Consider the following 27,257-nt stretch of genomic DNA (forward strand, 5'->3'; position numbering starts at 1 on the left):
CTGCACGCTTGCCGTGGTATGGCATCTGCTCGGAAAAAAGGCGCGAAACAATTGTCTGCCTCTCCTTTCACGGAGGGAGGGGTGACTAATGACATGTACCCAACACCATCCACAACAATGTGTTTGCCCCATCAGGCACTGGGAGCTTAACCCAGAATTCCAGTGGGTGGCAGAGTCTGCGGGAACTGTGGGATAGCTACCCACAGTGCACCTCTCCATCAGTCGATGCTAGCCACGGTAGTGAGGACGCACTCCGCCGACTTAATGTGCTTAGTGTGGACATACGCAATCAACTGTATAAAATCGTTTTCTAAAAATCAACTTCTATAATATCGACCTAATTTCATAGTGTAGACATACCCTTAGTTGGTAGCTCTCATCTCTGGGCCAGAAGGTCAGGAGCTCAATGTCGCACTAAGATTTTGAGTCGTTGCCGATTTTGACAATGCAGAACAGTAAATAGTATAAATATTAATTTGTAGATGCCTATAAGTACATGCATCTGGGAGCTTTAAAATATAATTGAAAACATGATAAAAAGGCAGCTTTCTAAATCCTAGAGCATGAACACCTTCCATCATACAATAAGACAACACACAATATACTTAATATAAGAAACATGCTTAATGTAAGAAATGAGTATCAGATGTATTTGTCTTACATTTAGGGAGCGTTCTGGAGTTATGCAATAAATCTTCATTGGAGAAGGCCTTGCTTTCCATCATCTCAGGATTAAACCTGGGCTTTAATGTGATTTTTATTTTTTTTATTTATTTTTATATCCTACTTTTGGTGTGCACAGTTGAACAGATATGTAAGTCAAGTCTTTGCTCAGAAGAGTTTACAATTTAAATATTTTACTATGTTGGTGTTGGAATAAAAATAATGCCACTCTACCCTAAGCTGTGAACCCTGCATATCTGCTCGGTGCAAACAGCATAAGTAGATGCTGATAAGTTTTCCCCAGCCCACCTGTGATGCATTTTATCCAAGTTGAGCATGAGAGCTTGTCTAAACTTAACTTTCACCGGTTTAATTCCACTTAAAATGGCAGCTTCAGTTAAACCGCTTCTACTTTATGTAGAGCAGGTCTTAAATTGCCAAGTGAAATCTGCTTTGGGAGAACCATGGGAATTCCAGGAGAGGACAGAACTTTTGCCTTTATGTGTATTCACTGTTTATATGCCAGGTTGATGAGAAATAAGTTTAACCAAGAGCCAGTTTTTCTCCAGTCCATCCATGTGCAAAATCACTTCTGTGGTTGTTAATGAAGAAGGAAAGAGACCTGAATTACATGACCCTAGTAACAGGTTTCAGAGTATCAGTAGTAGTTTCTCTTTTCAGCCATCTCTCTGTAAAACACTGCTATGTTGTTGCACTGTATATTCAGTGTTAAAAGCTTCTTGCACACTTGTGCATAACTAAGCCTGAACTAGTCAAATAATGCTCTCTTGGGTGTGACCATACTGTGTTTAAACAGTCTGGGTTATAGAAGAAAATATTTCAAATCCATATCTCGGCTCTATGAATAGCAGTACTGCTTATTTGAGAGGGTGTAGGACTAGGAAATCATCCTATAAACTTTGTGGCTGAACCCAAAGCTCCCATGGTCAAGCAGTGGGAAAGAATCAAAATTATGATTCTTTGCAAACTCCAGCTGTGACATTTTAACAGATATGGCACTGCCTGTTATGGTCATAGTTCATGATGTGTGCTGATGGCCAGTTGTGTATTGCAGATTTACACTTCAGGCTGGCAGTGTGATATGGGGAGTGAGGAAGGGCTTCTATTACTAGACAGGAGAATATTAAGGGAGAGAGAAGAGCATAAGATCTCCAAATAGAAGACAAGATGGCTATAGCAACATTGAGTCTTTTTCTTAGCAAATGTGTATGTTCTCTAATATGCCTCTTTCAGTCTATGACTTTGCTGGATCTCATCATACATATAGATTAGAGATGGAGAGAGCTTTTCCAATCAACTCTTAAATATTACTTTGAAAATTGAAAATGCTGATGCAAACCATTAACTTCCCCCTCTCCTTTTTCTTCATATATATACTCCAGGACGTAGTCTTTGTGGTTTGCCATTCTTACTCGAAAACAGTGTCACGGTCTTAATGTACTCAAGTATGATCACTTATTATATTAAGCACCATTCTGTCCCATTATTGTGAGATTAAATTGGTACTATTTTTTATATAATAGTGTTGGGTATTTTTTTAAATCCACCTTATCCCAACTGGAAATTTCAGTCTGCTTTTTTGGTGTATATTATTTTGTTTAATGAAATAAGAAATTGAAGGGTTTGTCATCTGCCAAAAAAAAAAAAAAAAATCCTGCATTTTCTCACTTCATGCCTTGTGTTTTTGAGATATTGGAATGTTCCTATGCATGATACTTACACTCCCAGTAATAACTGACCTAACGCATTACCTAAGCATAACCTGTCAAAACATGGGCCTGCAGTTACATTGGAATGTAGTTCTTTAAAGGTGGGGCAAGGGGAATAACTGTCATTTAAGACATTTGCTCACTTAAGAATAAACAAGGGTTTTGCTGAGGAGTGAAAGCAAAACAAATGCATTGTTACCTATATAGCTTTATGAACTACCTATATCCCATAAATTAGTTTTAGCCAGGGTCACTAACATAGGCATTTTAATATGACCTGAATTGCACATTAGTAACCTTTGTATGGAGTTATACCATAGGGTAAAGGAGAATGAATTCAGTTTCCTAGGCAACAATCTTGCATTGTAGAGAGTGTGTTTTACCCTTTCTTTTCAGATTAACCATATTACACATTCTTTGCAGCTATCATTAATATTGATATTTCTGGGAGTTTTGAGAGAGATGAAATGCTGAAATGATTTTTATAAATACCTTCATTGAAGGTGATTGAACTGTTTCACTACCAAAGAAATTATTGTAGAAGTCTAAGGATACCTGGTAATAAGAACAGAGAGGTATGTTCTGGAGAAATGAAGCAAATTAAGCAGCATTTTTTAAGAAGTGTCTGTCTTTGAAACAGTGTAGGGCTCTATTGTAATTTAACAACTACTTCATGAAGATGTGATTAAAACAAAATGCAGAGATTACATAAACATGCATTTCTGTTTTTTCCACCACATTCCATGGCTTGCAAAAATGATTGAAGTATTTTTAAAGGAGTGGTACATAAGAGGACAAAAAATAAGAATAAATGTATGGAGAAATGTCACAAAAATAGTGCTTTGAAACTCTGTATAAGTCCTCGTTCACCAGAGTTAACTCTGTTTTTTCTATGCTGCACTGCTCACAGCCAAAGATCAAATAAGAGTCCCAACATCTGTGAACTGCTGAGATTCTTCAGTACAGTGATTATGGTTAGAGGAAGGGGTAAGAATTAATTTGAGGGATGAGGTTAACGGTTTTGCCTCCTTTTGGGGGGAAAAAAATGTTCTTCTGAGAGTACTTAATGAAGACTATAGCTTTCTAACATACCGTCAAAGTTAAGACTAAGGTGTGCAGAAGTGACTAGTGATTCTGGGTGCCTCAATTTTTCTGTAACCAACTTGAGACGTATGAAAGGGGCCTGATTTTCAGAGAGAAGGTTCTCAGAAAATTGAGGCTTCCAGAATTGCTAGCCATTTTTTAAAATCTTGGCCTAAATCATATCCTGCTTGAATGTCGCTTTTCCTCACCTAGTAGTTCAATATTTGTTAATATGGAACCAACGTAACATCAAAATATAGTTAGGAAACAATTTCTGGTTAGGAATTCTTTTGTTGTTGCCACAGATAATGGAGAGAGTAAAGAATAACAATAGAGGACTAATTAATATATCCAACCTTTCTTAGTAAATATGAAACCCTGCCTTGAACAAACTTCTTCACTTGCATTCCAGAATCTGTTAGATTATTTCAGCTTTAATTTACAAGAGACTTTTCTGTGTTTATTAAATTGTTCTTGAGGCTGTGATATGATATTTCCTGTTAAATTCCATGTGCAGCCTTACAAGACTTGTCATGAAATACGTCTTAAGAATCTGCAAACTGAGTAAGGGAGAAACAGAATGAACCAGAAATCATTTTAAGCACTGTGTAAAAACCTCATTTTATTATAACAGCTTGAAAATTTATATATTTTACCATCCCAGGTACCATATCTACTTGTTAACATTTTACTTATAATTCTGATTAAAAAAAAAGTCTTAATACTTTTTAATGAAAAGGAAATGTTTAATATGGGCTAGTAGATGAGAATAATCCTTTTAGGTTATATATAATTGTTGCTTGCTTCAGAGTGAGACAGCAGATGCTGGATATTTAAGTTTTCTGTAACATGTTGTAGGATAAGCAGTCATTGGATAAGAGGGAAGGTCCTCCCACGTATTGATAACTGGTTAAAAGATAGAAAACAAAGCGTAAGAATAAATGGACAGTTCTCAGAATGGAGAGAGGTAAATTTTGGTGTCCCCCAGGAGTCTGTACTGGGACCAGTGCTGTTCAACATATTTATGAATGATGTGGAAAAAGGGGTAAATGGTAAGGTGGAAAATTTGCAGATGGTACAAAATTACTCAAGATAGTGGAGTCCAAAGCAGACTGTGAAGAATTACAAAGGGATCTCACAACACAGCGGCAGATGAAATTCAGTGTGGATAAAGGCAAAGTAATGCACCTTAGAAAACATAATCCGAACTATCCGTACAAAATGGTGGGGTATAAATTAGCTGTTACCACTCAAGAAAGAGATCTTGCAGTCACTGGATAGTTCTCTGAAAACATCTACTCAACATGCAGCAACGGTCAAAAGTAACAATGTTAGGAACTGTTAAGAAAGGGATAGATAAAACAGAAATATCATAATGCCACTGTATAAATCCATGGTATGCCCAAATCTTGAATATTGCATGTAGATCTGGTCTCCCCAACTCAAAAAAGATGTATTAGAATTGGAAAAGGTACAGAGAAGAGCAACAAAAATTATTAGAGGTATGGAACGGCTTCCATATGAGGAGAGATTAAAAAGACTGGGACTTTTCATCTTGGAAAAGAGATGAATCAGAGAAGATATCATAGAGGTCTATAAATTCTTGACTGGTGCAGAGAAAGTGAATAAGGAAATGTTATTTACTCCTTCACATAACACAAGAACTAGGGGTCACTTAATGAAATTAATAGGCAGCAGGTTTAAAACATACGAAAGGAAGTATTTCACACCACATAGTCAACTTGTGGAACTTGTTGTTGGAGATGTTATGAAGGCCAAAACTGTAACAGAATTCAAAAAGGTTTCAGAGTAGCAGCCATGTTAGTCTATATTCTCAAAAAGAAAAGGAGTACTTGTGGCACCTTAGAGACTAACAATTAAGGTGCCACAAGTACTCCTTTTCTTTTTGAGAATTCAAAAAAGAACTAGATAAGTTCATGGAGGATCAGTAGAGCCCTGCACAGATACAAAATTTATATCTGCAGATATAAATTTTGTATCTGTGTGGCGCTGTAGGGATCTACTGGGAACCACAGTGGCGAAAGCAGCAGCCTATCAGGCTAACAATTAAGGTGCCACAAGTACTCCTTTTCTTTTTGAGAATTCAAAAAAGAACTAGATAAGTTCATGGAGGATCAGTAGAGCCCTGCACAGATACAAAATTTATATCTGCAGATATAAATTTTGTATCTGTGTGGCGCTGTAGGGATCTACTGGGAACCACAGTGGCGAAAGCAGCAGCCTATCAGGCCGCCACTCCCAGGAGCCAGCGCCCCGAGCCGGCAGCTCCTCCGGCATGGCTGTACTGGCCCCAACCCTGCTCACTGGCAGCTGTCCCTGGTTGTGTTAGTGCATTGGGTCGGGCTGGGGGCAGTATAGCCATGCTGGAGGAGCTGCTGGCATGGGGTGCTGAGTCCTGGGTGTGGCAGCAGGCTGCTACTTTGGAAATTGTGGTTCCCAGTACAGCCCTGCAACTCCAGGGATGCTGATTTATATCTGCGGATATCTGCATCTGTGGACATAAATTTTGTATCCGTGCAGGGCTCTAAGGATAAGTCCATCAGTGGCTGTTAGGCTAAGATTTAGTCAGGGTATTTATAGTACAAATCATGGACAGATAATGGGAAATAAAACAAAAATTCACATCCTGTGACCTGTCCATGACTTGTACTAAAAATACCTGTGGCTAAATCTTAGGTGGTCTGGGGGGGCCCTTTATGGTTGATGCTGCTCCGGGGCAGGAGGGGAGCAGCCTGGGGGACTGCTGCTGCTTTCTATTTTTTACTGTGTTGTTTTAAAGCTCTTAGAGTCCTACACTTGCCAGTCAGGTGTCTCTTACTGTTGAGAATCAGTTTTTCTTGAAATGCTTCCTTCCAGAATGATAGGTTCTCAGCTAACTTCATCTGCTTTTAGATCTGTTGTGGATGAACAGCTCAGTGAAGACATCTGCCCAAATGATGTAGTGATAATTAAAAAAACAAATATGATGCATAAAAACGTATGACATCAAATAAAATGTTCTTAAATGACTTTCTTGATTTTGATTTGATTCTAAACACCATTATTGCTTGAAATATTTCTGCAATAGTTTAAGGGCTTGTCTATACTACCGCACAGGGTTAATCTAAGATATGCAGCTTCAGCTACATGAATAGCCTAGCTTACGTGATGTACTTAGATCTGCTTACCACGGTGTTTTCACTGCGGTAAGTCGACAGCTGATACTCTCCCGTCGACTCTGCTTGCCCTTTTCATTCTGGTGGAGTACTGGAGTCAACGGGAGAGCGCTCAGCGGTCAATTTCTTGCATCTATACTAGACATGATAAATCGACCCCTGGTGGATCGATCACTGCCCGCTGATCTGGCTAGTAGTGTAGACAAGCCCTAAGCCTAGTCAAAAAGCTGACATTTACTTGTGCCCTGCGCTGTGTCCCCCTTCTTTCTAGTCTCCTGCTGGTAAGATACATGCTCATCAACTTTATGGTTGAAGACCTTGCTCTTGTGCTGGCTAACCCTGTGTCTTCCCAAAGGCCACACATCCATTACTTAATACATTAATCCTCCCTTCCCCCCAAATAGTGCTAGGCAGTGTCCTCCCCAAAAATGGATTTATGCTTATACCACAGAGTCTGCTGCTGCAATGGAAGGAGGCCTTATGCACATAGTACCCTCTGCTGAGGTGTCATGAAGCTGAGATTTCAGTCTTCCGGTCCCAGCCCCTATTTTCCAAAAGAAGAGCAGTGGGCTAAGGAGCAGTTATGTCCTGGGCAGTCTGAAGACCTGTGAGAAGCTCCCTGCTACGTTGTTGGTCTTTTGTATTGGGTGGCCTTGCCAAGATCAGTCTGCCAAGCAGAAGGTTAAGTGTATTGGCCCCTGCCATCAGCCACCCCAGCAGACCCTGTGGTGGGGTAGTGGGATCTTTGCAGTACAGAGCCCTCTGTGAGCCCTCCCCTCTTCCCATGCATCTTACTCAGAATAGCAGTAGCTGCTCAAGGTGAAGAGGCAGCTGGCAATCTCCCCTCTTTCTAGTAATAACAGTCATCTCCCACTGTTGTATGCAGCATTGTTGTAACCCTCTTGGTCCCAGGATGTTAGAGAGACCAGCTTCTGTTGGTCATAGAGATAAACTTGGGCTTGCACAGAGCTCTCTTTCAGGTCTGGGCTGAAGAACAACTCTGGGTGAGGTTCTGTGGCCTGAATTATGCAAAAGGTAAGGCTAGATCATAATGGTTTCTTTTAGCCTCATCTATTCTTTAGCTCAGAAACTGAAGTTGGCACAGAAGCAGCAGTATAACTCGCCAGGTACCCATAGTAGATTTTAGATCACAGTGACTTCCAGGTGGAGTTCCAGGAGTTGGATATGAACTAAAAAGCACTAGATGACTTGGTAGCTGCTTAACTGAGAGACTGGCTCTCTCTCAATCATACCACCACAGCTGTGATCAGCACTCTTGAGAGAGAGCTGCAGGCAGAGCCTTCTATGTGTTAGCCCCTTTGACTTTGAAGAAGTTGCTGAGACCATTGGATAGGAGAAAATGAGTCTGCTACAGAACACATTTAGGTTATGAACAGAGTACTGGGAATCGGCATAGCAAGATAACTTGCATAGTTTTGGTCTAGCAGTTCACCCAGGAGGTTGCTGCATAATCTTAAAACTCTGTTGTGTTGCTGCCTTTTAATCAAGTGTAAGTTGCAATTTGGTAACACAGCTAATCAAAGATTTTACAGGTCTGATATTTATTTCCATTACAGCTTGTTGAATTTAGGACTTGAAGATAGTCACATTAGTTCAATTAAATAGTAGTAAGGATGCTTGTGCTTAATATTGTGCCTTCTTGTACCCTGATTCTTGTGGGAGATAGAACCTTATTTCAATAATACATTTTGTCATTCTGTATAGATTTTAGAATTACTGAAAATGGCATGCATAATTAGAAGAAAACCGCATCTAAAAACAATTTCCAAGCTAGCTTTTTGAGGTCTGGCAAAGTGTTCTATTTCTGAAGCGTTACCTGCACACCTTAGGGCACCCCACCTCTTCCCAGTCTGTAGGGCTCCAGTCAAAAAGCACCTACCCTTACCCAATTCATAGGGCTCAGGGTGTAACTAACTTGGTCAATTTTAAGTACCCACACCCTTTCCCAATACGTTGAGCTCTGGGTGTATACTACTTCTCCAGGTGTGCAGGACCTTTTACCAGTGAAAGAGCCTTACCCAGTAATATGCTACATAACCTCTCTATATTAACAGTCACCAAAACAGACTGCACACGCTACATACACAATTCTCACCACTCCCAATAAGACAGATGAACTTTTCTTGATGGTCAGTCAGGATCAGGTCCATCTGGGGGACTCCAGTTTCTGCACGCTGTCATTGGCAGATTGTTGAGGTCTGGCAGTTCTGATCTTTGGGGCTGTGTCCTGGAGTTGGTGTCTCGGGTTTGGTCACAGAGACTCCCTGCGGACTGTCACCTGATGTGCTGAGACTACCTCTAAGCCCCTTTTCTCTGCCTGTTTGGGCCTCCAGAACCCTGTCTTGTTGAGCTAGATAAGTTAATCTGCTGCAACACAGACTCAGACAAGCTGCAGACTTAACTGAAAACGGCTTAGCAAGTGCTCGTGTTTCCAGCACCAAGACACCCAGCTCCCAATGGGATCCGAACCCCAAATGAATCCGTTTTACTGTGTATAAATCTTATACAGGGTAAATTCGTAAATTGTCCGCCCTCTATAACACTGATAGAGATATGCACAGCTGTTTGCTCCCCCAGGTATTAATTACTCACTGTGGGTTAATTTAATAAGCAAAAGTGATTTTATTAAACATAAAAAGTAGGATTTAAGTGGTTCCAAGTAATAACAGACAGAACAAAGGAAGTTCCCAAGCAAAATTAAAACAAAACATGCAAGTCTAAGCCTAATACATTAAGAAACTGATTACAGAGAAAATCTCACACTCAGAGGTGTTCCAATAAGCTTCTTTCACAGACTGGAATCCTTCCTAGTCTGGGCCCAATCCTTTCCCCGGTACGGTTCTTGTTAGCCTCACCTCAGGTGGTAACTAGGGGATTTCCCATGACTGGAACTTCCTTTTTTCTGTTCCACCTGCTTATATAGCTTTGGCACAAGGCGGGAATCTTTTTTGTGTCTCTGGATCCCCATCTCTCCTTCTAAATGGAAAAGCACCAGGTTTAAGATGAATTCCAGTACCAGGTGCCATAGTCACATCCTAGAATCATAGAATATCAGGGTTGGAAGGGACCTCAGGAGGTCTTCTAGTCCAACCCCCTGCTCAAAAGCAGGACCCATACCCAATTAAATCATCCCAGCCAGGGCTTTGTCAAGCCTGACCTTAAAAACTTCTAAGGAAGGAGATTCCACCACCTCCCTAGGCAACGCATTCCAGTGTTTCACCACCTTCCTAGTGAAAAAGTTTTTCCTAATATCCAACCTAAACCTCCCACACTGCAACTTGAGACCATTACTCCTTGTCCTGTCCTCTTCCACCACTGAGAATAGTCTAGAACCATCCTCTCTGGAACTACCTCTCAGGTAGTTGAAAGCAGCTATCAAATCCCCCCTCATTCTTCTCTTCTGCAGACTAAACAATCCCAGTTCCCTCAGCCTCTCCTCATAAGTCATGTGTTCCAGACCCCTAATCATTTTTGTTGCCCTTCGCTGGACTCTCTCCAATTTATCCACATCCTTCTTGTAGTGTGGGGCCCAAAACTGGACACAGTACTCCAGATGAGTCCTCACCAATGTCGAATAGAGGGGAACGATCACGTCCCTCGATCTGCTCGCTATGCCCCTACTTATACATCCCAAAATGCCATTGGCCTTCTTGGCAACAAGGGCACACTGCTGACTCATATCCAGCTTCTCGTCCACTGTCACCCCTAGGTCCTTTTCCGCAGAACTGCTGCCTAGCCATTCGGTCCCTAGTCTGTAGCGGTGCATTGGATTCTTCCATCCTAAGTGCAGGACCCTGCACTTATCCTTATGGAACCTCATCAGATTTCTTTTGGCCCAATCCTCCAATTTGTCTAGGTCCCTCTGTATCCTATCCCTGCTCTCCAGCGTATCTACCACTCCTCTCAGTTTAGTATCATCCACAAATTTGCTGAGAGTGCAATCCACACCATCCTCCAGATCATTTATGAAGATATTGAACAAAACCGGCCCCAGGACCGACCCCTGGGGCACTCCACTTGACACCGGCTGCCAACTAGACATGAGACATGACATCCTATGAGACCCAAAGCCTTCATTCTTTCTGGCCTGACTCACAGGAAGTCTTGCAAGTAAACAGTCATTTACAACCAGTTGCCGTAGTTGCTGGGAGCCATCAAGATTCCAGACCACCATTAATGACCCACACTTTGGATAATTACAATAGGACCTCAGAGTTATATTTCATATTTCTAGTTTCAGATACAAGAATGATACATTTATACAAATAGGATGACCACACTCAGTAGATAAGATTTGTAGTGATAACTTATAAGAGAGATTTTGCATGAAGCATATTCCAGTTACATTATATTCACACTCATTATCATGTTTTCATAAAATCATATGGAGTCCAACATCACAGTTGGTTCCCAAAGAACTTCCTTTTGGACCCCAGTTTAAATAGTGAAATTTGAGTCCTTTTTAGCTGTACCTTAACCAATCATTATACTACAATTTTACTAACCAGTTCTAACATAGTGTAACAAAATTCTCTAACCAATCCTACCCCACCACCGTAATTAATTTACACCTAGCAAAAATGATTATGTAACAGACAGAAACAATTAAAGAACCAGACACATACCATACAGATAAACAATAGGGGAGTAGGGACCATAATGACAAAACAATAAAGAAATGAGGATTTCACAACCACAACTATTGATAAAAGAAAAGGAGGACTTGTGGCTCCTGAGCATAAGCTTTCGTGAGCTACAGCTCTCATCAGATGAAGTGAGCTGTAGCTCACGAAAGCTTATGCTCAAATAAATTTGTTAGTCTCGAAGGTGCCACAAGTCCTCCTTTTCTTTTTGCAGACACAGACTAACACGGCTGCTACTCTGAAAACTATTGATAAGTGATTTCTTGACAGGATGCTATCAGACTAAGTTTTCTTTAACCATCTTAAGATCTGTTTCTTTATCTGGTGATAGTGGGTGCTACTAGGACAGGGTCTCCTTCTTAACAGCCTGATATCACATTGCTTTAATGTAATATAGATGTAATGTGAGGATGTGACTTCCTACTTCTCAGCTAATGACTGCTGCTTGGCTGCTCTTTTAATCTGGTTGCAGACGGATACCTTTGGCACCAGGCCTTACAATATGGCTGCAGACAAAGGCCTTATCCTTATAAAGTAATATCGGCTGAGAAGCCTTTGTCTGACATTCTTTTTGAAGATCAAACTGAAGTAATGTATATAGTTGGCAAGAAGGGAAATATTATCTGTGGCTTAGTTATTTTGATAGCATTCTGCTTCTTAATTCCAGTCCAACTCATTGTTCTTAAACATGTGACAGAAAACTGATTAGCGACTCATTTAAATAATTTTTTTTTAAAAATCTTTCTTTAAAATATTTTGGACTTGTTTTGGACTTGTTTTCAGTCGTGTCTTGATTTTTGAACTAGAAAAATCTTAATTGTTCTCTAAGAAACATTTCTTAGAAACTTGTTAGTCTTAAATTGATTAATACATATTTTGTTAATCCTTTTTTTGGTCCTCTAGTTCTTCTAGCATTGATTGATCGAATGGGAGATGCCAAAGACCAAGTTCGAGAGCAAGCACAGACGCTTATATTGAAATTAATGGACCAGGCAGCACCACCAATGGTATGAACACTTCTGGAAATTCAGAGTTAGGCTCTGATCTTACAAACATTTACATGTGATCTTAACTTGAAACACAAGTCATTCCAATGAAGTCAGTTGTTAAGTGTGTGTGCAAGTTTTAGCTGGATCATTGTTTTAATGTGTAAACAATATTGGATTGTTTTGCATTAACTGAATATACAACTCTGACACTAAACATACTGTTTTTACGTTATATAAATCAAAAGCAGATGTTTTCGTACTAGGATGGCAGAAGTATTTTAATTAAACATGTTTGAAACTTCCAGATGGGCTTGAATTTTAATTAATACAATGGAAATAAGCTTGACCGTCAACTTTCCCAAAATCAAATTAATTAAAAGCCTATAGGGTGAATAATACATCCACATAAGGATAGTCTTGTGGTTAAGACGCTGGATTACAGCTCAGAAAATCTGGGTTCCTGGATCTGCCACATACTTCCTGCCTGACCTTGGGCAAAGCAGTTAATCTCCCTGAGCTTCAGTTCCCCACGTATAAAATGGGCTAAAAATACTTTCCATCTTTTGTCTGTCTTGTGTACTTAAGCTATGTCTACACTGTGCACCTTACAGTGGCATGGCTGTGCTGCTACAGCCGTGCCTCTGTAAGGTACACAGTATGGCTGCTCTTTGTCAGCAGGAGAACTCTTGCCTGCCGACAAAATAAAACGACCCCCAACAAGGATAAGTAGTTTTGTCGGCAGGAGAGCATCACCTGCCAACAAAGCACTGTCTACACAGGTGATTTTTGTCAGTCAAACTTTTGTTGGTCGGGGGTGTTTTTTCACACCCCTTAGTGACAAAAAGCTTTACAGATGAAGGTGCAGTGTAGACATAGCCATAGACTGTAAGTTCCTTGAGTCAGAAACTGTCTTTTACTATGTGTTTATGCAGTGCCTTGCACAATGGGACTCTGTTTATGGTTGGGTTTCTGGGTGGTTCTGTAAGACTCCTATTAATGTAAGTCTGAAAAATGAAAGATTGCCTAATAGGATTTATCACTTAAGCAGTATTATTGTGGAGTCTTGGAACAGGGGTCATCAATAGGAATGCTATTGTTACTCAACTACTACTAATTCCCTCTTAAGGAAATCCTCTTTATAAGTTTAGATATGGAGATGAATAGGGAGACTCGTTTAGTTTTGCAAACCAGAGCAAGGTACTTTAAACCTCTAAAACTGGCATATGTTTGTTCAGAGATGTGGGGATGAATGTGCAGGGAACTTGGATCTACAAATCGCATCCACAACTAGAGATAATGTTTGAAAATTTGTGAGACAAAAAGTATTCTGGTGTAATTTAAGCAACCTTAAAAATGCATAGTTCTCTCCTGCACTCCTCCTGTCCCTTTTCCTCAACCAAAAAAGACTTAGTCGCATGTGTTTCTTACTGAGCATTTAATCACTTCTATAATAGCCTGTTCCCAAGGATCTGTTGAGTTGCTTGCTGGTAAACTTCCTTTTCTTACATTGAGATGTTGAGGATGCTTATTTCTGAAAAGTAAATAAAATACAAAAAACCCAAAAGCAATAAAACACAGAACAAAACATGGGAAGATATAGTAGCATAATTTTAAAAATACAGCAAGTAAATGCATGGGTTTGGTAAACCAAATACGAGAAGGAGATGTTAACTATTGCTAGAGAGCAGATTTCTCAGAGACCTATGTGATTAAGTCCCTTTTTGGAGGGATGAGTGGTAGTGGAGGGGGTAGCCTAAATAATCCTAAATTTCTGTTTGAAGATGTTTGTTTTACTACCCTACAATGTCTTGCAGTTACTTCTCTGCCTATTTCTTGTCTGTCTGTCTGTCTGGCAAGAAGACTTCCTTATTTTCTCTCTTACCTCAGAAGATGGGCTAGTTGGAGATGGATGTTTTCTTTCTTGCCAGCGTATGCTTTATTGTTCACCTGTGCTATTTTGGCAAGGAAGTAGTGCTTGTCTTCTCTAGTTTGTTCTCTTTACAATTTATACAAGGTAAAATGTAAAATTTGTCAAGTGAAAATTTATTTAAAAATTTTGATTACTGTAACCTTCTTATAGCTATTTTAAAATGTGCTACATAATAATGAAAAAGGATGTTATCTAGTGTTTAGTACTTCTTACACTACCTCTTTTTGATTAGCATTGTTGCTTTCAGTAACATGAATGCAATTTGAATAGTTTACATAGGTATGCCACAGTGTGCTGTTTGGTGCAACTATGCTACATCAGAATTGTGGTACTTGGAGAGGCTTAATTATAGAATGCTGCATACACTGAAAAATATGCTATTCCTCAGGCAGTGTGCAGTCGTTGCTAGGCGACATTCTCAGATGCCTGCTCAAAGATGGCAGCATTGCAGCTGAAGGGGCTTGCAGTTTGTGTCTATGCACTTGCTTTTAAATATCACTGGAATTCCAGAGTTTTGTAAGCTCCAAGTTGCAGCATTAACAGATGATGTAGAGCTCCAGAACTCCTGGAAAATGGAGAATTAAAAAAGATAAAACGAGAAGGGAATTAATAAAGACAGATAAGACACTGAAAAATAACATGCAGGAGAGCAGATGAGGGATTGTTTAGTGTAAGAAATTCAGTGTAAGAAATTCAGTGTAAGAAAGTAAAAGAAATGGCAAGAGATCAACGCAAAGCATACTGAGAAGAAGAGACAAATGGAATTGGAGAGAAAAATAGAACCAAGATAAATGAATGGGGAAAAAATTAAAATATAAAATGAAGAAATGCAGAAGAAATTTAATGCAAGTGTAGAAGAATGAGTACTGGAAGAGACTAAAAACTGGGAATGGGAGGAGATTTTGATCGGGAAATAAGTAAACTATTGGACAAAATAAATAAAGAAAAACCTTTGCTTTAAGCCACAGTAGTAAGTTTTAAAGTTTTGCGTTGGCTTTGCAGTTGAGTTACAAAAGGAAAAATATTTCAAAATATATAGAATTAGGGGAATGAAATATTGGGAGTGTATAAAGACAAACCATTTTAGAAATGTTTCTGGTGTGAGATATTTTCTGTTGCTTATTGTAAATAATCCAATGATTGGGAGAGGAGGCGGAGTTGGTTAGTGTTCCATGTTGTAAAGCCTGTTTTAAAAAAACCCCCAAAACCTCATTTTTGTTCAAAACTTTCCTCTACTTTACAAAACAAAACTTCAGAATATTATCATCATATCAATAGTTTCTGATGAAGTTTCGATTTAAACATTATAGACGGTGAACAGGTTGTATTGTGCTACTAGTGATTCAAAGCAATTGTTTTTGTTTTAATAGTGTATTTGGGACCGTCTTGCTGTTGGTTTTAAACACAAGAACTACCGATCCCGAGAAGGAGTGTGTTTGTGTCTTGTTGCAACCTTAAATATGTAAGTTTTTTGTTTTTATGGAGACATAAAATATTAAAATTAGCATTCTATCCTGTTTTGTTTCTGAATGACTTTTCCATCTGACTGTATACTGTAAGGTGCCTAATGCATTTAAAAAATGCTCTTACTAAATTGGATGATCTGAGCAATTGACTCGTCCAAGCTTTCTGGAGTTAGCTGAAAGAATGTTCTTTTGGCGCGTGCGTGCATATGTGTATGTATACTGTGACAAAGTTCCTGCTCTACCTTGGTGGGTCTTGCACTTATTGGCGGATTTGGTCGCCTGGGAGCTTCACAGCAGCCCTCAGCTTGGCCGTTTTTCTGAACCCACAGTCCAGGTCGACTCCTCCTGTGTCTGACCAGGAGTTGGGAGGATTTGGGGGGAACCCGGGCCCGCCCTCTACTCCGGGTTCCAGCCCAGAGCCCTGTGGAATGCAGCTGTCTAGAGTGCCTCCTGGAGCAGCTGTGCGACAGCTACAACTCCCTGGGCTACTTCCCCATGGCCTCCTTCCAATACCTTCTTTATCCTCACCCTAGGACCTTCCTCCTGGTGTCTGATAATGCTTGTACTCCTCAGTCCTCCAACAGTCCGTGTTCTCACTCTCAGTACTTAGTGCCTCTTGCTCCCAGCTCCTCACATGCACACCGCAAACTGAAGTGCGCCCCTTTTTAAAACCCAGGTGCCTTGATTAGCCTGCCTTAATTGATTCTAGCAGCTTCTTGATTGGCTGCAGGTGTTCTAATCAGCCTGTCTTAATTGTCTCCAGAAGGTTTGTGATGGTTCTGGATCCTTCCCTGTTACCTTACTCAGGGAAAAGGGACCTACTTAGCCTGGGGCTAATATATCTGCCTACTGTTACTCTCCTGTAGCCATCTGGCCTGACCCTGTCACAATACATCTATCTATCTATCTATCTATAATACACACACACACAGTGTGTGTGTATAAATATATATACACACTCTGTGTGTGTGTGTGTGTATATATATATATATATATATATGCGCACCAAGAGCTGGCGATCCATGAAAATGTTTACTTTAGCAATGCTAAGCTACAAAGTAAAACTTCTGTTTTGGTGTGTAAAAAGTGTTTTTCTCTTTCTTAATTGATTTATTTCATTTTTAGTTATGGTGCACAACCACTAATCCTCAGTAAGTTGGTACCACACTTATGCATCTTGTCTGGAGACTCCAATAGTCAGGTAAGGATTTTATTGCTATATATTACTTGTACAGTGTGCATTTTGATATTAAAAAAACATGGTAAATTGATGTTATGTCCTGAAAGAAAAATCTTTATGGATCTTTTTTATGCTGTCTTTTAATTCCACCTATTCAAGCCTTACCTGTTGGCTTTTTCTCCCTGAGCCTTATGTGTTGCCAGATGGACACAGTGTTGTGGGAGAACCGTTACGGTGTGCCTGCCTCCGTGGGGCCTGTTGGCTCTCTCATCTCATTTGTTTCCTGTCTCCAGTAGCTTAAATCAAATCACTGTTCGATAGTCATTTTCTGTAGAACATATTCAGAGAAAAGCAACAAAAATAATTGAATGACAGGAAGGATTAACCTCAGATGGAAGATTAAAATGAAATTTGTATAGCTTGACTAAGGAAACATAACAAGTACAAAGTGAACACATCTTGCAGAATGCAGACAGGTGAGGCGAGATATTTAGGGAGGTATAAGGACTATAGCCAAGGCTAAGATTTTGTCAGGGTTATTTTTAATAAAAGTCATGGACATGTTGCAGGTAATAAACAAAAATTTGCAGAAGCCATGACCTGTCTGTGACTTTTGCTGCTGCGGCTCAGTGGTTTCCCCCCTGGAAGCTTCAGGGAGTCCCCTCTCCACCTACTGCGGCTGGAAGCTGCAGGGGTGACCATATTTCCCAAAGAGAAAACTGGACACCCCCAGCTGCTCGCCCGAGACGTTCCCCCTCCCTGTGCTAGGCTCTCGCTCGTTGCTGGAACCCTGAGGAGGGCCCCCTCAGGTGCATGTCACCTGTTGCTGGAACCTTGAAGGGGGCCCTGTTGCCTGTCGTTGGTGTTGTCTGTCCTGGAGCCCTGCCAGGGCATCGCTGGCTACCAGCTCTAGAATCCTGCAGCCCCAGAGAATGTCACAGAGATTTCTGAAGTCACGGATTTCATGACCTCCATGACATAAACATAGCTTTAACTACAGCTAGTAAGGAGATGAAATTAAGCAAAGAGATCGCTAAAATGAAAATGAGGAGAAAAGTTCTGAATAGTGACATCTGCACTATTGAATAGCCTTCAGATTGAAGTGGTTGAAGCCTCACTTGTGGTTTGTTTAAAATAGGACTTGAGAAAGCACTAGAAAATACAGTAAGAAAAAAAGTTTTGATAGGGTACCGACTAGATTAGAGGTGGGCAAACTACAGCCTGCGGGCCACATCCGGCCAGTGGGACCGTTCTGCCTGGCCCCTGAGCTCCTGGCCTGGGAGGCTAGCCCCCGGCCCCTCCCCCACACAGCATCAGCTCACTGCGCCAATGCTGTGGGCAGCAGGGCTGTGAGCTCCTGGGGCAGCGCAGCTGCAGAGCCTGGCCTGACCCGGTGCTCTGTGCTGTGCGGTGCGTGGCTGGCTCCAGTTGGGCGACGCAGCTGCCTGTCCTGGTGTAGCCGTGCCGCCAGCCACCAGTGCTCCAGGCAGCGTGGTGAGGGGGGTTGGATAGAGGGCAGGGGAGTTTGGGGGGTGGTCAGGAGCTGGGGACGGTCAGGGAGAAGGGGTGGTTGGATGGGGCAGGGGTCCCTGGAGGGGGTGCAGTGAGGAAGGATGGAGGTTGGATGGGGAGGCAGGGGGCAGTTAGAGAGAAGAGGTGGTTGGATGGGGCGGGGGGGGGGCAGTTAGGAGTGGGGGGTCCAGGGGCAGTCAGGGGGACAGAGAGCAGGGGGTGTGGATGGGGCAGGGGTCCCGGGTGGGCTGTCGGGGTGAAAAGCATGGGGGGGGGGGGCTGGGCTACGCCTGGCTGTTAGCGGAGGCACAGCCTCCTCTAACCTGCCCTCCATACAATTTCTGAAACCCAATGCAGCCCTAAGGCCAAAAAGTTTGCCCTCCCCTGGACTAGGTAATGGGTCTTCCATCTAATTTATATGCTTTTGCTTTCAATTAGGCTGGATTCCTGTCTCCTAATAGCATAGGGAGTTGTTTTGAAGTCTGAAAGAAGCTCTGGCATTTTGTGGCTCCTTTTTTTTTTTTTAAACAAGTCATGGTATGGGATATATCTTAATAAAGTGAGTGTGTTGTGGACCGCCTGCTTTTCTGTTCACCGATCAATAGGGTTCCTGAACCAAGTACATTAAAACTTTACATGGAATAGTAATACAGTATTAAGGAATTGTTTGTTTTTAGCTATCTTTAATATGATAGGTATGATGTAGTTTTTGGAGATACTCTTTCTTCTTTCTCTTCCCCCACTCCTTCTCTGCATATATTTCTCTACTAGCTGGTCCCCTTATTCTTTCCCTACCTGTGATTCTTTGTGGTGGTGCTATTAGTGGAGGCAGGAAGGCTGGCTCTTGCTTGTTTCTGGCTGCTTTTTCAGGCAATCAGGTTCTTATTTATGGTGAAAAGCAAAACTGGATTAGAAGCAGCTGGCAACAGAGGAACCAGCACTATTTGATCAGAATATATGGAATAATGTTTGGGATTGTTGATCTAGTGTAATAGGACTTTGAAGAAATTACTTCCCCCACCCCGCCCGTTTGATATCTGTGTCATCCCCTCCAGTGTTTCTGTTTGTAGTGTCACTGGGATGGCCACCTCCCCAGTGCCCCCTCTTGGCTAGAGGTCACTCTGCAGGTGGGCCTGCCTCAGTCTCCTCCTTCCCCTTCCCCCTTTCAAGGGGGTTTCTTGGCTTTTTGAGAGTCCAGTGAAACAACCCTGCTTAGGGTATGGGTTTATTAACTTAGAGTTCAAAACTGAACACAAAAGCCTTCCCCCAGCTTTAAGCTGGCCACAGCCTCAAACTCCCCTGGTGTCTCAGTGTCATTCCTTCCTTAGCAGGCTACTTCCAGCCTTCCTGCCCCCATAACTGAAGCGACTTCCCTGGTCTCAAGATCTTCTCTGCAGAAGCCTTTCTCACTCTTTTTGTAGTCTTTCTAAGCATTCCCCCATCTTTGCTGCTTCCTGCTGCTCTTTATAGGAGAATCAACTTCTTCATAGCCAGTTGGTTCTACTAATTAACCCCAGGCCGCATTCCAGGTGTGGTAGGCTAATTGAATGGGGAATGGCTGGAAAGGTCCTTGAAATAGCTTTTTGTTAGCCACCTCTTCCATCCTCATGCGTCCAACTATTTGTGGGGCAAACCTGCATGTTTGGTTGTCATAGGGGCTCTGGAAGATTGCTTATTCATTGTGTTACATCAAATATGATCTTCTATAATTTTTTAAAAATCTTAATTAAATATGCATTCACAGGTGAGAGATGCTGCATTATTGGCAATTGTGGAGATTTATAGACATGTAGGAGAGAAAGTAAGAGCAGACCTTAATAAGAGGGGAATTCCCTCTGCAAGGTAAGTAATTTTTTTTAATTTTGACCACTTAATTATTTTGATCAGTGCCTAGAATGCATTAAAATCCTGCTGCTGTTAAATATGCAGTGCCATTTTTTACACTGTCTGACAATTCCTTTTGTTTATATTATAACATCATTGCTGTTCCTAATTCTGCTTGTTATGTAACAAATTATATGTAACCAGAATTGAAAACTCCTTACTTACTTTTCTGCTGGAAGATGCATGGCCTATATGATGCAAACAGCTTTACATCCAACAATCAAATCAGATTTTTTTTAAAGTAGACCTGGGCAAATAATGGGGAAAAATCCTTTAATGTAATAAAAAAAATCATAATGAACTTTGAACAAATTATTCAAATATATTGTGTCCAACTGTAAATTTGGGTGAATAGTTGTGTGAGAAATTATTCATTGGAAAATATTTGGAAATCATCCAGTAACCTATTCTACAAATATTATTTAACCTGTTCTAATTCTAACATATTAGCAGAAGGATTTCTTTCTTAAGGATTAAGAGTACAAAAACTGGAGAGATTTGAAAGAGTTGCTTAATTCATATTCCCAAACAGTTCAAAAGTTGATATTTAACTATCCAAAGTCACAGCTTGTCCGCACCAGGTAATTGGAATAGGTAGGAGCAAGACATGGCTCAACTAAACCCCTTCCTGTGTCAAGACAGGATTCAAGGCATCCCCATTCTGATAGAAAGGATAAGCATAAGCTAATAGGTGACAGTTAAGACCATGCTGCAAATGGTGGATCTGATGACTGCAGCTATATTCCTAGTACCCGTCTCCTCCACATTTTCATGAGAGGCAACCTAAGTGGACCTTAAGTTCCAAGTGGAAGCAAACATCAAAGGGACTTACGTTTTATCTGGGTGATAAATTATCTTTTGGTCTCTCTATCCTGGTGACAGTCCAGGGACAAACTGCAATTAGGAACGTATTTCCGAATTCCTACCTTTTAAATTGTAGTGACTATGGATGTGTCCATTTTGAAATGGGTAAACCACACACAAATATTCCACTCTCAGGGAACTTGGTTTCTCCAGGAGCAGCATCTGCATGTAAATGTACCTGAGATGAGTGGATGCACATAGGACCAATAGCTTCCTGTTTTCCCAAAAGGTTTTCCTGGTTCAAACGGGCAGTTGGACCATCATGTTTTGCAAAAACTAGCAGAGAAGTACTGGTGCTTCTTATGAAGCCCTTCAGGGGAGGGGAGTTGGCTCTGTTCCACAAAACATTTTACAGCCATTCTGTATCTGGCATGCAAGGAGAATACAGTAGTAGCTCTTGCAAGTGGTCGCTGGATCAAAGAGGGGTAGATGAAATCATTCCCCTCAACATAAAGCTATCATTTTCTGCTCTGGTACTGACAAAAAGCAAAACTTCTGTGTGCCTGTCTATTCCAGTAGCAAAACTCAGGAAAGACAAACGTTAAATAATCCTGGTAAGTTCTATGCTGGTTTAGACTGACATGGTTCTCGGTTCTGTTTGTAAATGGTGAAGGCCGATCTTCATCATATTGAGAGTCTGACAGCTGATCATTACTCTTATAGAAACTTATTTTTACTGCTGTGTGGATGATTAACTTTCATTATTTTAAAGTACTATAGATGGTCTACAGTTTGAATACAACTACTTTAAATTGACTCATTCAGAGCTTCTCAACTATTCCTTTATGACAGTGACTTACAAAGTGGATCATGAAGTTGTAAAGTTAATACGTAACTGAAAATGTTTCCCTTTAGTATTTGTACACATATATAGTTTAGAATGTCCGTATTGTTTTAGTGTGTGTGTGTACCTGCTTAGTTTGCATAAAAAATTATTCATGTAAAATCTTACAGATGATGCTTCAGTTCACTCTGCTCTAAAGCACTGGCAAAGCAATGCTTGCGTCCTAAGTTGAGGAAGGCAGAAAAGTTAATTAAGCGCAGTTTGTAAGAAATTTTGTGTAACTTCATTAATATACGGGGCATATCACATGTAGATAATGCCAAACAAAGTTTGTAACACTTCTAATTAAGATTCCACTAGGTTTAAAAGGTCCAGTAATCTGTGTTTTGGGGTTTGTTTTATGTCTGTCTGGTGGTTCATTTTTGCATTAAATATGGAGGGGCTTTATAAAAACTTAAAAATTTTCACGTAAAGTACAGCTCTCGGTTGTTGCAGGGTAATTTGTATACAAGGTTGTTTGCACCTTCTGCCAGGCTGGATCTAAATTCTGTGTTAAGACTCTGGTTTCTAAGGCAAATGGGAAAGTCTGCAACGTTTTCATTGAAATGAAGTAATGGAGATTTTTATTGAATTAAACCTGAAGACCAATACAGTCAGTACAGTACACCTTCTTGTGTTTGTTGTAATACGAAATGCAGTTTATTGTACTAATCCATCACAGATTTCTGCATGCCACAGATTTTTGTATTGGCAACTCATAATTGTATCCAAGAAGTTGAAGGGAAGCTGGGAATTTTGACAGATGTGTTGAGGGCATTGTTGGGGCTTTTGACACACACAAAAAAAAGGCTTGGGTGGTTTCAGTTATGAGGTAAACACATAGGTTGGGTACTTTGCTGAAATAATTTTGTTTTTAAATTTCCACCATTCAGGCTTCAGAGATTACCCCACTGAAATAAATGACACAGCTTAAACCTTTCAGAGCTCTGTTTCAGGCCGTCTGCATACTTGGGAGGACAGCTCAGTATAAGTTTGCATTGAGAGTTATCTTCTCACCCATGAATGAAAGAGAGCCACTTTTTAAAAATGAAGGCTGTAAATTGTGGCGCAAGCTTAATTGTGGAATATAGTGTCCTGTTCATGTATAGAATTGGTCAGGGTGGATTTGATTTAAATCACTAGTCAGAAAGACTCAATTTAATCATGGATTTCTACATAAAAGTGCATTCTTGTTGGTTGTTATAACCTTAATACATATTCTTCACAACTCCGAGATAGATGTAGGTTTCATTTTTAGAAGGTACTCATTATATATTTTTTAAGTGATTTATTCTGAAAACTTTTCAGATTGGTTTTACAGCTATATCAGAAAATGAATGATTGTTTGGTTATTTCATTTACCAAATGTAATTGAAGCAGATATTTATGAAGTCATTGGGAGGTGAACTATCTCCAATTCAACAGGTTAATCATTAATATTTGGAGGATTTTCTTGCCATGCTGTATTAGGAGGAGAACATCACCAGACAGACATTTAAATTTGTTTAACTAAAACAACAAAGTTATGTATTCTGGATTTTTTTCTTCAACAGCAAACCTTAAAATATTAACCAAAGAAGCATATGAATTTTTGAATTTAGTTAAACATTCACGTTTTTTAAAATCAGGTTTGTTTTTGTTAAAATTCTTTTAAACTAAAATAGTTAAATGAAATTTAAAAAACAAAAATCAACATCAGCCAGGTCAACATAAGAAACTTAAAATATTGGCTTCTGCAGCTAACTCAGTCATCTTCACCTTCATTTTCTTGTTTGTTCATAATCTGGAAAGAAAATCAAGATTTCCTGCTTTTTCAGGTTCCCAGTGATTTCTGAATTTGGCATGAATTAGTCCAAAGGAAGAAAATATTCTTTCTACATCAGCAGAAGAAACTACTGCTGTTAAAAGTGAGATTATCACTTCAGCGGTCTCTAAATCCAAGTGCTTAAGTGAATTCCACCAGTTCACTGGTGTGACTTCCTTTAAAACATCAGCAAACATATATTTCTTGAATGGTTCACCCTTAGCTCTGAAGTTTATTATAGTTTGCATTATGGAGGGATGACGGCAGTTAAGGTTTGACCCTGGTACCAAGTGTTGAGAATATTTGTAAGACAATGAGCTGGAGATAGTGCTTGTCCCATTTGTTTTTTTAATACTTGTAATTTAACTCTGTCATTGCATATTTCTCTTTTTAAGATCTCACTCAGTGCCTTCCAAATTTCAACAGCATCAGTAATAAAACAGCTATTTCCCTGCATTTTGTTCAAGGCTCCGGAAATAGGCTTCAGGTTACTCAGCATGTGTTCAGCATTTCTCTTAAGCCCAATGTTGAGAACTTTGGGTGTGACCGTGCCATCTGTTTTTTCACAATTTTGTTCGCAAACTGTCATCAGATTAGGCCAGTTCTTGATCTAGTGCTCAAAGCAGTCCACTGCTGAGTTCCATCTCACATCTTGTGGGAGAGTTAGCTTCGTTCTTTCCACTTTTTTCAGAACAGCTGCTGCAAAGTAGTTGTTGTGGAAGTATTTTGCAATTTTAACGTTAGCCTTTATTTCTGGAACACTGAAGTCTTTGGTTAGGAGGTGCATCAAATGAGCACTGCAACCATATGTTAGCTTGGGACTCTCTTCTAAATAATTTCTTCTCATCTTGGATACATTTGTAGCATTGTCTGTGACCAAGCTGTGTACTAGACATTTGAATTTTTTTTTCACAGTTTGTTATAGCTCTTACTGCTGCTACTTGTAAGTATTCTGCTTTGTGAGCATTTCCTGACATATTGATGTTTCTGTAAGGAAGACATTCCCTTCTTCTGTGGTCACACAAGCACATACAACTGGATCATTGTGGACGTTGCTCCACCCATCAAGACTCAGGTTAACAATTTTACCCTCTAGACCTTTTGCACACTGCTCAATTTCTCTTTCATACACTTTATCCAGCAATTTGCCTGTGACATCTGTTCTGTTGGATGGCCTGTATCCTGGTTTTCATGACTGAATCATGTTAATGAAGTGTGGGTTATCAATCATCTGGAAAGGAGAGTTTGTAGCATAAACAAACCGGGCAATTTTTTCATCAATTACCTCTTTTAGTAGTCTGCGGTTCTTGTCACAAACTTATCTGTGGTTGTTTCTGAATGATGGAGATTTTTTTTTTTTTTTTTTTTTTGCTACAGGTGATACACTGTGGCTATGTGACATACATGATGTGACTGAAACACTATCATTGGTAGATAACTCTGAAACTGTAGAAAATGATGGTGATCTTGAAGGTGGATAGTCTTCAGAATCCTGTATGTTGAGGATGGATTCTCTTAAACAAAATAAGTCAATGCAGTTATTTAATTATTATTCCCATACTGCTCATTTAGTATTACTCAGTACTACTTTAAAGGTGAAATTATAAAAGGAAGATTTGCCTATTTCAGCTATTTTTTTATCACAACTGCATCTAAAATGATAGTACCATAGAGTAACAACTATATTTTTTGCTCAAACATGAGAATTCAAGAGTAGTCCAGAAGGAAGACAGCCAGTCCTTAAGGAAGAAGTATGGAATAAAAAAGTTTACCAACCTGAAGATCCTGCATGTTCAGACATGTTCCTTTCATCATCTTCAACACAGCTTCCTCCTGAGAAGGAACGCTTCTCATGATGTTTCATTCGGGCAACCAGGCCTTGCATTTCTTTGTTGCACTGTTTGCATTTTGCACGCATGCCTGTCTCATCCACAGGTAGAGGAACTTCATTAAAATATTCCCAAACTGGGTCTCTTTTACGGTAGGCTACCATTATAGGTTTTCCCTTCTGGTGAGAAAAGGGTATGGTAGATCTCAAATCCAATGAAGGCTACATTCAGAAAGACCTCAAGACTTCTGAAATATGCTGCTCAAACAGTGTCACTTTTGTTTATACTGCCTGTCCCTCCGTTCTCACTTTTATCTCCAGACTTCTCATTGTCCAGATCTCTTTCACCCCAACAATCTTCTATTCATTGAACTTTTTGAAACTTTGCACTTTTAGGGAGAGGTAAGGGATTGACTCTGTGTACACAAATTTGCAGAGGGACAGTAGGGTTGAGGTCTGTTATTTCTTACCTCTAGCTAGTTATTTATTTATTTATTTTAAAACTTTTTTTTGCTGTAAACAAGCATGTTATGTCGGGAGACACAAATCCACAGTTTGAAAACTGCAAAACTAAACATCTCTGATGGTATCTTCCAGACTGAGCACTGAGTCCCATTGGGTAGATAGAAAGATTAACCTAAATAATCTATACAGAAGCCTCTGGAACCCGATAAGATTGGTTCCTAATCCATAAACTATTGGAACTCATTTACAAAACTTTTCGTCAACATTACATGAATATATTGTCTCATACTATAGAATTAGAATTTATAATCCCTATTCCATGATGATATATCTTTGAGCTATAATGTATCTTAATTGAAACTATCTTTAGATTGGATTTTTTTGATAAAACGCTTTTTGACGAAAAAACCTATTTTAAATAAAAAAAAATTGATTTTTATCCACCCTGGAATGGGTTATAGTAACATTAGCATGTGAACTTTCTGTGCTAGAAATATAGACAAAAAAAATAACCAGCACGTACATGATGAAGGGAAAGACCGATGTAAAATGCAAGAGGTGGCAATAATTGACCCTTCAGCACTGAAGTATTAAATTACATCTTTCTTAGCAAGAGTTGCTGCCAAATCTAGGATAAATTTTCATTCCAGTATAGCCTGCCAGAGGTGAGATTAGGGATATTTCAGGGTTTATCTATCTGGGGATATTAATCAACAGAATTCTAGCAATATAATTATTACTCTAGCTATGTTGGTGTAACTCCCCATGTAGACACTCTTCTTAAACCCAAAAGAAAATAGAATAGTTGTGTCAGTGCATGTATGTAAAGAGAATCTTGGAAAAAACACTTGCTTAAAAATTATTGCATAGGTGGTTGAACCAACATGAAAAGAATTGAATGTAGTTATTCTGTATAGTGTATTAATTTTTTTATGAACTTGCAGCTTGAAATGCTTTCGTAAAAATTTCTTTGAGGTCACACTGTGACCTAATTAAAAATGTGAGGTTCAAAATTAAAACAGCATAATGTATGGTTTTTGTGAATTACTGTTGTCTCAAACATATTGTTCTTGTTCTGATGATTACAGTGAAGTGACTGTTCCAAAATGAAGAGTTGTGCGAATAAATCAGAAAAACTGTGCAAACCTACTGCAAAAGAAAAATTAGATAAAATTTTGGATGAGGTGGAGTTAAGG

The 27,257-nt window shown here is 39.9% G+C and overlaps 1 protein-coding gene across 34 annotated transcripts in view; it reads left to right on the forward strand.

The window, feature by feature from the left end:
- The window catches only part of CLASP2 (cytoplasmic linker associated protein 2), a 271,467-nt gene that overhangs the window by 14,991 nt on the left and 229,219 nt on the right, over positions 1-27,257 (forward strand). For all 34 annotated transcript variants that reach the window (XR_012157456.2, XR_012157457.2, XM_073333055.2 and 31 more), the window contains exons 3-6: positions 12,220-12,323; positions 15,606-15,697; positions 16,827-16,902; positions 20,138-20,235. Coding sequence is in view for 32 of the 34 variants with exons in the window: in XM_073333055.2 (XP_073189156.1) it covers positions 12,220-12,323; positions 15,606-15,697; positions 16,827-16,902; positions 20,138-20,235 (370 nt within the window). In the remaining 2 variants the exon portion in view is untranslated. The remainder of the gene's footprint in view (positions 1-12,219; positions 12,324-15,605; positions 15,698-16,826; positions 16,903-20,137; positions 20,236-27,257) is intronic.

The sequence above is a fragment of the Lepidochelys kempii genome, chromosome 2, assembly GCF_965140285.1.
Source record: "Lepidochelys kempii isolate rLepKem1 chromosome 2, rLepKem1.hap1, whole genome shotgun sequence".
Classification (NCBI taxonomy): domain Eukaryota; kingdom Metazoa; phylum Chordata; order Testudines; family Cheloniidae; genus Lepidochelys; species Lepidochelys kempii.